This window comes from Schistocerca nitens, chromosome 8 (assembly GCF_023898315.1).
Source record: "Schistocerca nitens isolate TAMUIC-IGC-003100 chromosome 8, iqSchNite1.1, whole genome shotgun sequence".
NCBI lineage: Eukaryota > Metazoa > Arthropoda > Insecta > Orthoptera > Acrididae > Schistocerca > Schistocerca nitens.
The window spans coordinates 381,148,483-381,162,888 of record NC_064621.1 but is presented as its reverse complement, the minus strand read 5'-3'; the positions used below and the strand labels follow the sequence as shown (position 1 = coordinate 381,162,888).

Below are 14,406 nucleotides of genomic sequence, written 5' to 3'. Positions count from 1 at the left end.
AGAACCCACAGAAATGCCAACTCTGGAGGCGATCTGTTCAACAATCATTCGGCGATCCCCCAAAACAATTTTCTCCACTTTCTCGATCATGTCGTCAGACCGGCTTGTGCAAGCCCGAGGTTGTTTCGGTTTGTTGTCACACGATGTTCTGCCTTCATTAAACTGTCGCACCCACAAACGCACTTTCGACACATCCATAACTCCATCACAACATGTCTCCTTCAACTGTCAATGAATTTCGATTTATTTCACACCACGCAAATTCAGAAAACGAATGATTGCACGCTGTTCAAGTACGGAAAACGTCGCCATTTTAAGTATTTAAAACAGCTCTCATTATCGCCGCTGGCAGTAAAATTCCATCTGCCATACGGTGCTGCCATCTCTGGGATGTATTGACAATGAACACGGCCTCATTCCAGTCCGGAGAAAAAAAATCAGAGGCCTTAGAACTTGAATGCATCTCGTAAAATGGTAAAAAAGGTGAGACCCAGGCGAAGTTACATTCCTACAATGCCGCATGAGGAATCTGTTTGGGCACCAAGGAAGACTGATGTCTGGAGGACTCAAGGTAACCAACCAGTATGTTTCCACTGTGGACGACTGGAACATGTGGTGCACTATTGTCAAGAAAGGCAGCAGATATTTGATGACGTCCGCACCAGAAGACAGCAGACTGATCTTAGCCGACGCCAACTCCGGGATGACAAAGATGAACAAGAAGATGTGTGTGCAGGACAACATAGGTCACCATTGCTGCAAGCTATCTGTTGGAGAGGACGCTCCCCAACATGCTGATCAAGGACTCCACTGCTGTTTAGAAGTTCCAGGCGATCAGCTAGCCGCCACAACCTAGAAAACTAAAGGGTGCAACATTCCTTAGAGGTGAGGCTGCCGAAGAGAAAAATCCTCTGCTGTCAATCACTACAAAAATGATAGGAAACTATGTCGATATCCTCATGGATGGCCGACCAGCCCAAGGTCTTGTCGACTCTGGAGCATCATATTCAGTCATTTCGGAGAAGTACCATCACCAGTTGCAGAAAACCGTATTCGTTAACAACAAAACATCTCTGCTGAAGGTGGCTAATGGGAAATATGTAAAACCTACAGGAAGATGTGTTATCCGTGTGGGTATAAGTGGCCATGCACAGCCCTTAGAATTCATCATCTTACAAGAGTGTAGCCATGACGTCATTCTCGGATGGGACTTTCTGAAAGCTTCTCAGGCAATTACAGACTGTGGTCGCTTGAAGATTATGCTAGACGAGATGAGATAAAGTGGACAGGAAGATGCACATCCGAGTGTGTGGAGATTATTTGTGCTGGATGAAGTGATCATTCCTGCAGTCAGCACTAGAAAGGTAGCTGTCATGTGACACGCCATGCATCAACCCATGGATCTTGTAGTAGACTGTAAGAGAAGCATACCACTGAAGAATAACTTGGTCATCCCAGCCTCTGTCGTCTCGTTTAAGAATGGATTCAGTGAATTGTGGATAGTTAACTGTCGCCGAGAACCACAGATCCCTCCAAGACGCATGTGTGTAGCAAACACTGAGTCGTTAATTGCAGAACAGCTGAGCATCATAGGAACCTCCCTTGCCAAGTCTGTGGGCAAAATTAGCGCTACCACTACGAGACAAGATCTTCTAGCTCGACTGTCACCAGATCTCAGTAAGGAACAACAGAAGAAGCTAATTGCCATTCTTCAAGAGTTCTCTGAATGCTTCAATCCACAGGTGAAGAACAAATTAGACAAATCGACAGTGAAGCACTGGATTAGCACTGAAGACCATCAACCAATAAGCCAGAGAGCATACCATGTGTCAGCAACGGAATGTGGAATAATTCGTGACGGTAGAGAAAATGATGAAGAATGACATTATTCAGTCTTCCCAGAGCCCATGGTCATCACCAGTGGTTCTCGTCAGGAAGAAGGATGGCAGTTGGCGCTTTTGTGTTGATTACAGGAAGCTTAATAAGATAACTAAAAAGGACTTTTACCCTCTTCCACGAATTGACAATACACTAGATTGTCTGAAGGGGGCTAAGTTTTTCTCAACCATGGACATGTACTCGGGATACTGGCAAATCGAAGCAGGTGAGGCTGATCATCATAAAACTGCATTCATCACCCCTGAGGGCCTGTACGAGTTTAAGGTAATGCCGTTTGGTTTGTGTAATGCACCGGCAACTTTTGAACGAATGATGGATAATCTTCTAAGGCACCTGAAGTGGACAATGTGTCTTTGTTATTTAGATGACATTATAGTGTTCTCAGAGACATTTGATGAATACATAAAAGGGCCATTCTTAAGTGTCTCCAACAAGCCAGACTGGAACTTAATCCAAGAAAGTGTCTCTTTGGAGCAAAAGAAATCAAACAAAGGTGTGCAGCCAGACCCAGAAAAGGAGAGAGCTATAAAGGAATTTCCTATTTCTAAAAGTATTAGAGATGTGAGAAGCTTCCTCGGATTGTGTTCTTATTACTGTCATTTTATCAAAGACATTTGTATCAAAGCCAGGCCACTCCAAGAGTTGTTAAAAGCTGATGCTAAATTTATCTGGGGTGGTGCTCAACAAGATTCTTTATATGTGCTGCAAAAAACTCTGACGACTGACCCTGTACTTGGTCTGTATGATGTGAGAGTACCTACAGAATTACACACAGATGCCAGTGGGTATGGGATCGGTGCTGTTGTGGTGCAGATTTTGGGTGGAAAAGAGAAAGTTATAGCTTATACTTCTAAGACACATAAAAAAGCCGAGAAAAACTACTCAACTACAGAAAGAGAATGTCTTGCTGTGATCTGGGCCATGTGCAAATTTTGACAGTATCTCTATGGAAGACCATTCACAGTTGTTACAGACCATCAGTCACTTCGTTGGTTGACAGGTCTTAAGGATCCAACAAGATGACTTGCCAGATGGGCGCTACTACTTCAAGAGCATGACATTACCATAGAGTACAAAAGTGGAGGAAAACACCAAGATGCCAACTGTCTTTCAAGAAACCGTGTGCAAGACCAACAAGACTTTGATGAAGATAGTGACTGTCTCACTGCACTCCAGGACTTCTCTACTGAGCAAAAGAAGGTCACCAAGAGATCTCAAATTACGCTTGCCTTAAATTGGTCAGAGGATGTGAAAGGACAATTTAAGGTAGTTAATGGATTACTTTGCAAGAAAAACTTTGATCCATTTGGAAAGAGGTGGCTACCAGTGATTCCTAAACACATGCACTTAGATGTTCTACAGGAATTTCATGAAACACCTGAGGCCAGACATTTAGGGTTTATTAAGACATACGATAGTTTATTAAGACATACGATAGGATCTGCAAGAGATTTTTCTGGCCAGGTTTATTTAGGAGTGTCCGTCACTATGTGTCACACTGTCGAGAGTTCCAGAGGAGAAAGGCAGTTCCTCAGAAACCACCTGTCCGAGTCATAACAATTCCACCAGCCGATCATCGTAGAAGACATTGTATTAAAACATGGTGCCCCAAGGTCGTTAATTATGGATCGAGGGAAAGTTTTTCAATTGAATCTTGTGACAGAGATAAACTGTTGGCGCAACATCACTTGTCACATGATTACTGCCTACCATCCGCAAACTAATGGGCTTACTGAATGCCTAATAAGACCTTGGCTGATATACTATCAATGTTCGTCAATGTTGAGCAGAGCAACTGGGATGAGGTGCTACCTTCTATGACGTTTGCTACAACACCACCAAAGGATTTATGCCATTTTTCCTGGTGCATGGGCGTGAGGCGATGACTACGATGGACACTGTGTTTCTGTTACATCCTGATGACGTGGACGATGACTACATCGGCCAGGTGTTAACCACATCTGAGGAAGCTGCACACTGCAGGCTCAAGAAAACGATCGCCAAAGGTATGACGTGAGCCACCGCCCTGTTGTCTACCAGCCTGGGGACCTCGTCTGGATCTTCACTCCTGTTTGGAAGGTTGGTCTCTCTGAGAAGCTCCTCAAGCGCTACTTTTGACCTTATAATGTTGTAAGACAGTTGTCTGATGTCACTTATGAAGTTGAAGATTTTGACCCCGACACAAGACGACGAAAGATCAGAGATACGGTCCACGTCCTTCGAATGAAGCCCTATAAGGATCCTGCAACCCAGGGTAAATTCGAAGCTCAAGCGACAGGCAACAAGCGGAAAGGTAACAAAGAACATAGCAGCAAGGGAAGTTCTAAGAAGATCACTGCCAGGTTGAATATCAGTCATCGGGAATCAGAGTATGCAGGACCAATGATTTGTTCCCGGACTAGGAGGATGTAGCACTGAGACGCTGTTCTCTTAAGGAGGGAGCAATGTCACAGAAAAAGCCAACTAGCGCAGTTGCCGTAGTGTAGTAGTTATGATACTAGCTTGTTGCATGGACGGTTGTGAGTTTAAAACTCACTTGAACTCAAAAATTTTAATTTCTATATTTGGTTCGAGTACATTCTAGAAGTATCCACAAATGGCAAGAATCATTGTACTGGAATGTTCTGTAGCTGTATATATACCGTATGTGTTCTGGCTGGAGGCATGTCACACCGTGATCTTGTATGTGCCAGTGCTGAATAAACCTTCGTTAAGTGAAGTTAGTGTTCGTCATTCATCTACTTACAACTTCCTCTAACCTTCTCCTTCCTATTACCTTCTCTTTTTCATCTGAAATTTGCACCAGAACAGGACCAATCCCATACGCACTGTAGGTGCTCCCTCATCATACAGACCAAGTACAGGGGAGTCGTCAGAGCTTTTTGCAGCACATCGAAAGAATCTTGTTGAGCACCACCCTAGATAAATTTGGCATCGGCTTTTAACAACTCTTGGAGCAGCCTGGCTTTGATACAAAGGTCTCTGATAAAACAATGGTAATATGAACACAATCCGAGGAAGTTTCTCACATCCCTAATACTAAACAATATATTATCTCACCAATGATGTCCTGGCAGAGCTTAGTAACAAAAACTATCCTCTTGTTATATTTTTTCACCTTGCCAAGACCATTACTTGTGTTTATCAGAGAATGCTGTGTGGAATTTTGATGAATGGAGAGAAAGCAAAGGATAACACTGACTAATTGCATCAAGGAAATAATACCAAACTTAGGACAACAGAATAAAAAAATGTTGAACTTCACAATGTTCAATATTGAGTGTGCCCCAGATCTTGATTTATATAAATTATCTTTTAATAAGTTTGCCAATGAGATAAACATGTTGATCATGGGTCTTTAAATGAGTTAAATCAGACATGTCCCAGATGATAGACTAAGAGAAACATACCTTGCATGAGGAAGAAGCTTGTCATACAAGGTGGGCATGCCTTAGCTGTGGTCTGGAGTGATCCTCTTCCTTTCATCCCCCCACTATTCTGTGGCGCAGACATCCTCCACCAACCAATTCCTATTTCCTCCCTGAATAAGGACACTGAGGTATTGAAAAGAAGGAAAGTTACTTTCTATCTTTATGTGCTTCTATTGGCAGTAGTGTTAAGTGTGCCTCCTGTAGATAACTAATGATCAGTACAGTATCACATTAATCGCTACAGATAGGGAGGACTGGTATTGACACCTGTCAATATGTTATGTAATCTTCATCCAATCCATTTATCATGTTTTATGCATCGTGCTATACATACTTCAAAACCAAAACAGAGGAATGTTTTTGAGGTTGGAGGGGTTTGATATACTGACCGAAGAGATGTGCAGAAGGCAATGTCTACCTGATACTGATCATGTTTCTTGCTGGTGAATTCAAATTTGATTTTGCTTCATATTTTTATCTAGAAATCATATTCTCTGTGACTGAGTTAGATACCAGCAAAACAGGCTGTATAGAGAGAAAATGGCAAATGTGGTTAAATAAGTGCATGACTTATGTTGTTAATGTATAGCATTATGTGCCAAGGTAACTAACAAACTAATTTGTATTGAAACTCTTTCTAACAGGTCAACAGGAATACGCATCACGGCAGGCAGCTGTGACTTGGGGAATCATTCTGGCAGTGGCTGTGCCAATTGTGCTCCTGCTGATTTATGCTGGTTACAGAATTGTAAAACGTAATGTAGAGCAACAGAAAGCTGAAGAAGAAGAAGCAGAACAGAAGCAGGCTGCATACGCAAGGTATATAAACATCTGTTAGCTTGATGGGTTTAAAGTTGGTTGGCAGTTCATGCAAACATTTTATGTATGAAAACATAAAGAAGAGCTAACATATGAATTAAAGCAATCTATTTTTGAAAATATAATATAATTAGATAGATAAAAGATCTATTTGCCAAGTGGTGGCAGGAGACAGCACATATAAAAGTTATGGAAATGTTCAAGCCTTTGGTGCCAATTGCTCCTCCTGCAAGAAGGGTGGAAGGGAAAGGAAAAGGGATGAACAAAAAGGGCTGATGAGGTTTGGAAAAGGGTGAAGTTACAGAGAAGTTGCCCAGAATTCCAGGTCAAGGGAGGCTTATTGGATGGGATGAGAAGGAAAGTCTTTTTCTTCTCATCCCATCCAGTAACTCTCGCCCAACCAAGGCTTCTGGATGACTTTTACACAATTTTTTGCATTTCATAAACCTTGCCTGTCACTTTCCTTCGTGCCTCTTCCTTTTCCCTCAACCTTTCTGCCAGAAGGAGTCACTGACTCAAAAAGCTTGTACATTTCCATAACTTTCACATCAGTTTTCTCCCGCTGCCACTTGGTGAGCAGATTTTTTATCCACCCAATTATATTATATTTCAAAACATAAGGAAGGATAGTTTTAATGGAATTTTGAAAATTAGGTAATTAGATGTGGCAGAAAATGATCCATATTGTTGCTAAAAATATATAAAAAGAAAAAAAAAACTATGGCCTTTAACCTTATTAGAAAATGAGGTACATTGAGTTGAAATGTGGCATAGCAATGTATGCCACAGGCTATATACACTGTTGTGTCGTCCCACTAGTGAAAGAATTCATGAATTAAATGCCAGTGCTATAAACAGAGGCATGTTACCAGCATTACATCTTATTTGACTGTCTGAAAGGAGATATGTCACCATATGGCAACTGACTTCACAAGTTGCCTCTTATTATCACTCCATTCAATCGCTCTTCACCCTCTGACACATGACCCTAGTAGTAGCAGTGTAACAATTGTTCTACAGACTACTCAGGGTGTGTAGATAGATGGCACAGAGTACTACAGTACAAAACATACAAGTGTCTTTGAATGATGAATCTGCCAGTTTGTTTTCCTCAATTTCTACTTACCCTGGTGCCCAGCAGACTGACATCTATTTATACAGCTGTTATAAGTAGACAAGAATGTCTCAGATATTGTTGACATATGAAATATGTAGTTTTAAAACTCTATGATGTTCAACCCATGGAAAAAAATGACTGACATATAACAGAAATTTTTTAAAACATAGAGTGAAGGAATTTCTCGTTAACAATTCCTATTATATTATATAGCAATTTTTGAATAGAAATAATTAGTCATATATACAGAAAAATTCTATAAATGGCAAGCATGTGGCCATTTTTTAAAATAAGCATCCAATGTTTGCTCAGTTGACATGGTCCACATCATATTTTTTATCATGAAAATGATCTATGGAGCATGTACCAAACTTATTAATTTAGATCTATCAGTGCATATTAGCATATAATTGTGGTGGTGTCTAAGATGTTATCAGATAGTAAAGCCAGCCATGTAGAACACCATTCAGCTCTATGTAAAAACTTTTTACTCTGGAACAGGTGAGAATCTGTATGACTGACACACAATGAGTTGTTGTCACACTTAGCACTCACCTCCATAGCCATGACCAATAATGAACATCAGTGCAGTTTTACATTACTGAAAAGTAGCATGTCCAAATCTTGGTGGAGGAAGAAATTTTCATCACCAGCATTTGGCCGGAAAAGAGGGTGGAGAGATGGTGACATAAAATTTTGGACCACCATATGTTACACCAGTCTCCTTGTGATGGAACAGTTTTATATACAATTGCCTTTCACCAAAGAGACAAATGAATGCAACACATTGTTGGGCAAATGTACCGCTCAATTTTAAATAGTTACTTTGCTACTGTCGTATGGTTGACTCTTACATCATCTGCTTTATGCCCAGCAACTAAACTCACTGCTAAATATTAGTGTCATACATGATCCTGCAGGGTAAAATTATTTAATCATAGAATGAAGGCTTTCATGACTGGATGACATAGCTGCTGATAAACCTTTTGGAATGTGAGTTCGTGGTCCAAGAAACTCTTCTGTTCCTGACGTTTTGTCAAGGACTGCACTGGACACCTTCAGAAGCGCTCTTCCACCAAGTCTTGTCAACTGACTGGTCAGACGTCTGAGAGTGACATATATACTGTAGGAAAGGGGACATGGTCTAAGTAACATGTGACAAGCAGAGATAATCCTTGTCAAAGATAAAACTTCATTTTCAATTGTCATCTTGTCAAAGATCAACTTACGAAGCGGTTCTGCAGAGCTACTCTCCATATGTTGCTAAGTTTCATTGCCTCCACTGTTAAAATTATCCTGATGCTTATAAATTTCAGTGGCTTCTCTGCATAGTTGTGGATAATAATTTTATGTTGTAGATAAGAATTCTGTTACAGAAAACTTCACTTCGTGGTTTCCTGACTGAATATCATGATCTGCTACAGCTGATTTCTCTATTTCTCGTAGTTGGCAAAGACTTGTATGCTCTTTTAGTCATGTATTTATGCTCCTCTTGGTAGTTCCATTATGAACTTTACCACACGTACACAGAATTTTGTATACACCACATGTTGACAGAGGAGGGTGTTTATCGTTCATAGATCAGAGTACTTGTTTTGGTTTCTTTGTTCGTCTAAAGACCGGTCTGATGTCATGTTTCTGTAAAATCTTACCGATCTGATCCATTACTTTTTTAATAAAAGGGAAAGAAACTGCATTTTTCCGTCATTGTGGTTCATCCTTGTCCTTCGGTCTTCCGTTCCTTGGTTGCAAAATTCTCTTTACCTCTTTCCCTGAGTGGCCATTTTTCTTAAAGGCCTGCTTCAAATGTTTTATTTCAGCATCCAGGTGTTCCGATGTGCACATCTGCTTGGCTCTACCAACAATACTTTTAATGACACCTCTCTTTTGTTGTGAATAGTGATTGGAATTTTTATGCAAACGTCTGTTGGCATGTGTTACTTTCCAAAAAGCTTTATGTTCCAAACTTCCATCAGATTGTCTCATAACTAAAACACCCAAGAAATATATTCTATTATTATTTTCCATTTCCACAGGGAACTGGATTTTTGGATTAATTTTATTTAGATAATCAAAGAATTTATTCAAAGGCTCTCTACCATGGGGCCAACCCACAAATGTGTCATCTACAAACCAATACCACCGAGATGGTTTCTTATTTGCTTTGTCCAGAGCTGATTGTTCGAATTTCTCCATATAGAAATTAGTAATCACAGGACCTAATGGGTTACCCATTGCTACACCGTCAAGTTGCTCATAAAATTCATCGTCTCGCTGGAACTGACTCGATGTAAGGCAGTGTCTAAAAAGGGCAGTCAAATCTCCTGGAAAAATAGCTGTTATGAAAATCATAACTTTATTGATTAGAATCAAAGTGAATAAGAACACTATGTCAAAACTTACAAGAATGTCTTCAGGAGGTAGAAGTAGTCCTTCAAGTTTCTCAATAAAGTGACTCGAGTCTTTTATATATGAGTCAGTTTTCCCACTGTATGGTTGTAAACGACTTGCTAGATATCTCACTATTTTGTACGTGGGAGAACTGATGGCACTAATTATGGGTCTCAAAGGAAAATCTATTTTATGTATTTTGGGTACACCGTACAGTCTAGGACACATAGCTTCACTCTTCAACAAATCTCTTTTATCTTCTTTTATAGTAGTGGTAGATGACTTAATCGGACTATTTGTTTCCTTGGTATGCTGGCTGTAGGGCCTTCATAAGTTTTTGTACTGTCCTGCGGTTAAAAGGTTCAAAATTTTGCTTCGATAATCCTCTGTATTCATAACAACTGTAGCATTCCCTTTATGAGCAGGAAGAACCACTATCTGTTCATCTCCATTTAAATCTCTGAGAGCCTTCCTTTTGCCTTTGTTAAATTACTTTCCAAAAGTTTACTGTGGGATAAGACCCTGGTGGTTTTGATTCGAATTGCATTTGCAATTTCCTTGGGGAGATTTCGAATACCTGCTTCTATATTTGCAATAATATCTTCAACTTTTACTCTGTTAGGTGTTATAGCGTAGTTTCCTCCTTTTGCAAGGACATAAATCTCATCTTGAGATAACACTTTCTCTGAAATGTTAACAACAGTATCAGACATCACCATATTGATTGTAGCTGCTAATTAATTTGTAACTTCACAAACTTTTTCTTATGTCTAGTAGTAGTTGTTTCCATCACAGCTTCCATATATGTAAATGTAAGGTAATCTGTTTTATTCCACAGATCTATCTGTACCTTAGTAGCAAGGGATAAGTACAGTTTCATTAATTTATGGTCAACAGAATCCATTTCTTGTCTTGTGTAATGTACCCTTTCTCGGAGTAGTGCTCTTTCTGTACAATCAAAAATCCGATGCACCCGAGCTGTCGGGAACATCCTCTTCAGCTTTAAAAAGTTTGGTATAGATAGTTCCTGTGAATTACTATGGGGAGAGGTTATACTCAACAGCCGTACCAAAATAATAATTGGCTCCTTCTGCCGACCCCCCGACTCAGATGATGTAATAGCTGAACGGTTCAAAGAAAACTTGAATCTTATTACAAATAAGTACCCCACTCATACAGTTATAATTTGTGGAGACTTCAATCTACCCTCAATTTGTTGGCAAAAATACATGTTCAGAGCCGGTGGAAGACAGAAAACATCTTCCAAAATTGTACTAAATGCTTTCTCTGAGATTTATTTTGAACAATTAGTTCATGAGCCCACACAAATTGTAAATGGTTGCAAAAACACACTTGACCTCTTAGCCACAAATAATCCTGATCTAATAGAGAGTGTCATGATGGATACAGGGATTAGTGAACACAAGGTCATTGTAGTGAGGCTTAAAACCATATCAACCAAACCACTAAAAATAAATGCAAAATATATCTACTTAAAACAGCAGATAAAAATTTGCTTGATACCTTCCTAAGAGAGAGTCTCCATTCCTTCCAAGCTAATTATGTAAGCGTAGATCAGATATGGCTCAAATTCAAAGACACAGTATTGACAGCAATAGATAGATTCATACCGCATAAGTTAATAATAGACGAGACTGATCCACACATCAGAACACTCTTGCAGAAGCAATGAAAAAAGCATGCCAAATTCAGAACAACACAAAATCCCCAAAACTGGCTAAGTTTCAGAAAGCTTGAAATTTAGTGCAGACGTCAATGCGAGATGCTTTTAATAGTTTCCATAATGAAACATTGTCTCAAAATATGGTAGAAAACCCTAAGAGATTGTGGTTGTATGTAAAGTACACCAGTGGCAAAGACAGTCAATACTGTCACTGCGGCAATAGCAATGGAAATGTTACCAGTGAAGGTGCCCCTAAAGTTACTAAATACAGTGTGCCCCTGAGTTACTAAATACAGTTTTCCGTAATTCCTTCACGAAAGAAGACGAAGTAAATATTCCAGAATTCAAAACCAGAACAGCTGTTAGTATGAGTGACATAAAAGTAGATATCTTAGGTATTGTGAAACAACTCAAATCGCTTAAGAAAGTCAAGTCTTCCAGTCCAGATGGTATACCAATCAGGTTCCTTTCAGAGTATGCAGACACAATAGCGCCTTTCTTAGCAATCATATACAACCGCTCACTTGACGAAAGGTCTGTTCCTAAAGACTGGAAAGTAGCACAGGTTGCACCAATATTCAAGAAAGGAAGTAGGAGTAACCCATTGAATTACAGACCCATATCACTGACCTCAATTTGCAGTAGGATTTTTTTAGCATATACTGTATTCGAACATTAGGAATCACCTTGAAGAAAATGACTTATTGATACATAACCAACACAGATCCAGAAAATATCGTTCTTGTGCTACACAGCTAGCACTTTATTCCCATGAAGTAATGAGTGCTGTCGACAAGGGATCTCAGATCGATTCAATATTCCTAGATTTCCAGAAGGCTTTTGATACCGTTACTCACAAGTGACTATTAATCAAATTGTGTGCATATGTAGTATCATCTCAGTTGTGTGACTGAATTTGGGATTTCGAAAAAGGGCAGCTCATTTCATGTTATTGCGCAATAGAGGTGAGAGCATCACTGATATGATATGCAAGTTGGAGTGGCAGTCAGTAAAACAAAGGCGGTTTTCTTTGCACCGAGATCTATTTACAAAATTTCAATCACCAACTTTCTCTTGGAGATGAAAAAACTTGCACAGGATAGAGTAGCATGAGAGATGCATGAAACCAGTCTCTGGGCTGAAGACTACAACAACAACAAGTTACGAAACTAAACCCGTTCTTCAGAGTATGCACTTTTGGTAGTGATTTTATCACAACACGCACTCCTGTGCCTTGCTCATTATGATGGCTCAGATTTGATTGTAAATATTCAAAATTGTCTCAATTAATACAGAAATGATATTATATCACACATACACTGTCCAATCACATTACTGTGACCATCTTGCAAAAGCCTGGATAACCATCTTTTGCAATGTGGGAGCTGCGATATGTGCTGGAAGAGAGTCAGTGAGGTTCCAAAAGAGACTGGTAGGCATGTGGAGTCATGCCATATCCAGTGCAGTGGCCATTTGCACTACGTTTCTCAGTTGAGGATTCATGGCATAAAGAGCCTGATTGAGGTGGTCCCACATATTCGCAACTGGGTTTAAATCCAGATAGTTTGGTGGCCAGGAGAGTATGGTAAACTAACCCTGGTGTTCTTCGAACCACACACCAATGCACAGTGTGGTATTGCCTTGCTGGTAGATGCCACCATGCTGAGGAAAAACAAACTGTGTGTAGGGGCGAACTAGCCCCTTGCTTCATTTGGGCAGTCAGTTGCTCAACAGTCGCATGTCCATTCACCTGTACACACCTGTGCAGCCTTTGTTCACCTTTGTTACGTATGGCCCATAGTGCACCACAGTTGCCTTGGTGATGGTTTTAGATTGCGACATTTTGCCATGCATGGTATACTTTAACCACAGCTGCATATGAACATTTTACAAACTTAGCTGCTTCGGAAATGCTTCCACCATTTGCCTGTAAGCCAAAGATCATGCCCTTTTTGACATCAGATAAATTGCTCCATTCCTGCACTGTGACAACGGCTGCACTGTTTTCAGCATCCACCCCCAACACACTTTATATATCATCGATTGCTGGTGCCACCACCTGCCGTCTGTGAATGGTTTATGCATGTTGATGTTGAACACAGGTGATGGTCACATTGATATGACTGGTCCTGATATTAATCTTTCCAGGAAACTATCTCACTTTTACACACAATCACACGTAACATGAGAAACTGGGACATGGCCTGCAGGCTTGCTTGGGCTTGACTGACTAATGTACATGTCAAAAATTTTAGAATGTGACAAACCATGCCTTACTTGTAATATCCCTGTATCATGAATGCTACTACATAAAACAAAAGTAAGAGTATATTTGATCTGATAGGTATAGTATTGATATATATAGCCTTACAACCCATAGCTATCCACAAATTCAGCTGAAATGATCCAAAGTCTGTAGCTGCACATCACCAGACACTCAAAAACTTTGAGAGTGGCTGCCAGATTGAAAGTCCAGTTTACTACCGAACTATTCTAATTCCCAGCAAATGTTAAAGTATCATGTACCCACTTGTCACACAAAACCTAATGCCTTACAAGTTCAAATTCACCCAAAAAGACTTTCAACACACACAAATTACCTCTATGACACTTGAGAACAGAATTACCTACAGCAGCCATTTACAACCCATTATACACCTCTTTTAACCTGCCAAAGTACAGAAACTAAACATTTGGACCACTATTTAAAACATAAAAATTTGCAAATACTATACATAAGCTGAAGGGAGTGCCTCTCTCTGTTGGTACTTCTCATACCACACATAATGTTCTAGGCCTAGTGCTTTAGTCATAAATAATTTAAGTATTAGTTTGACAGTATATGGAAAGGAGAGATCGCTACTCACCGTATAGCAGAGATGTTGAGTCACAGACAGGCATAACAGAAAGACTAGTCTTGAACAAACTGTGACAGAAGCCTGAACTGATGTACTAGGGCATGCATTGATACCATGGAATTTTGGCTGGTACTAGCCCAAATTTAGATTTGCCTAACAAAACCTGAAAGGACAACTGATTGCTGTGCTCTACCATTTGAAAATTTG

At 40.0% G+C, this 14,406-nt stretch overlaps 1 protein-coding gene across 1 annotated transcript in view; it reads left to right on the top strand.

The window, feature by feature from the left end:
* The window catches only part of LOC126199085 (protein mesh), a 272,891-nt gene that overhangs the window by 254,799 nt on the left and 3,686 nt on the right, over window positions 1–14,406 (top strand). The window contains exon 20 of the mRNA XM_049935832.1: window positions 5,975–6,149. Coding sequence (XP_049791789.1) covers window positions 5,975–6,149 — 175 coding nt within the window. The remainder of the gene's footprint in view (window positions 1–5,974; window positions 6,150–14,406) is intronic.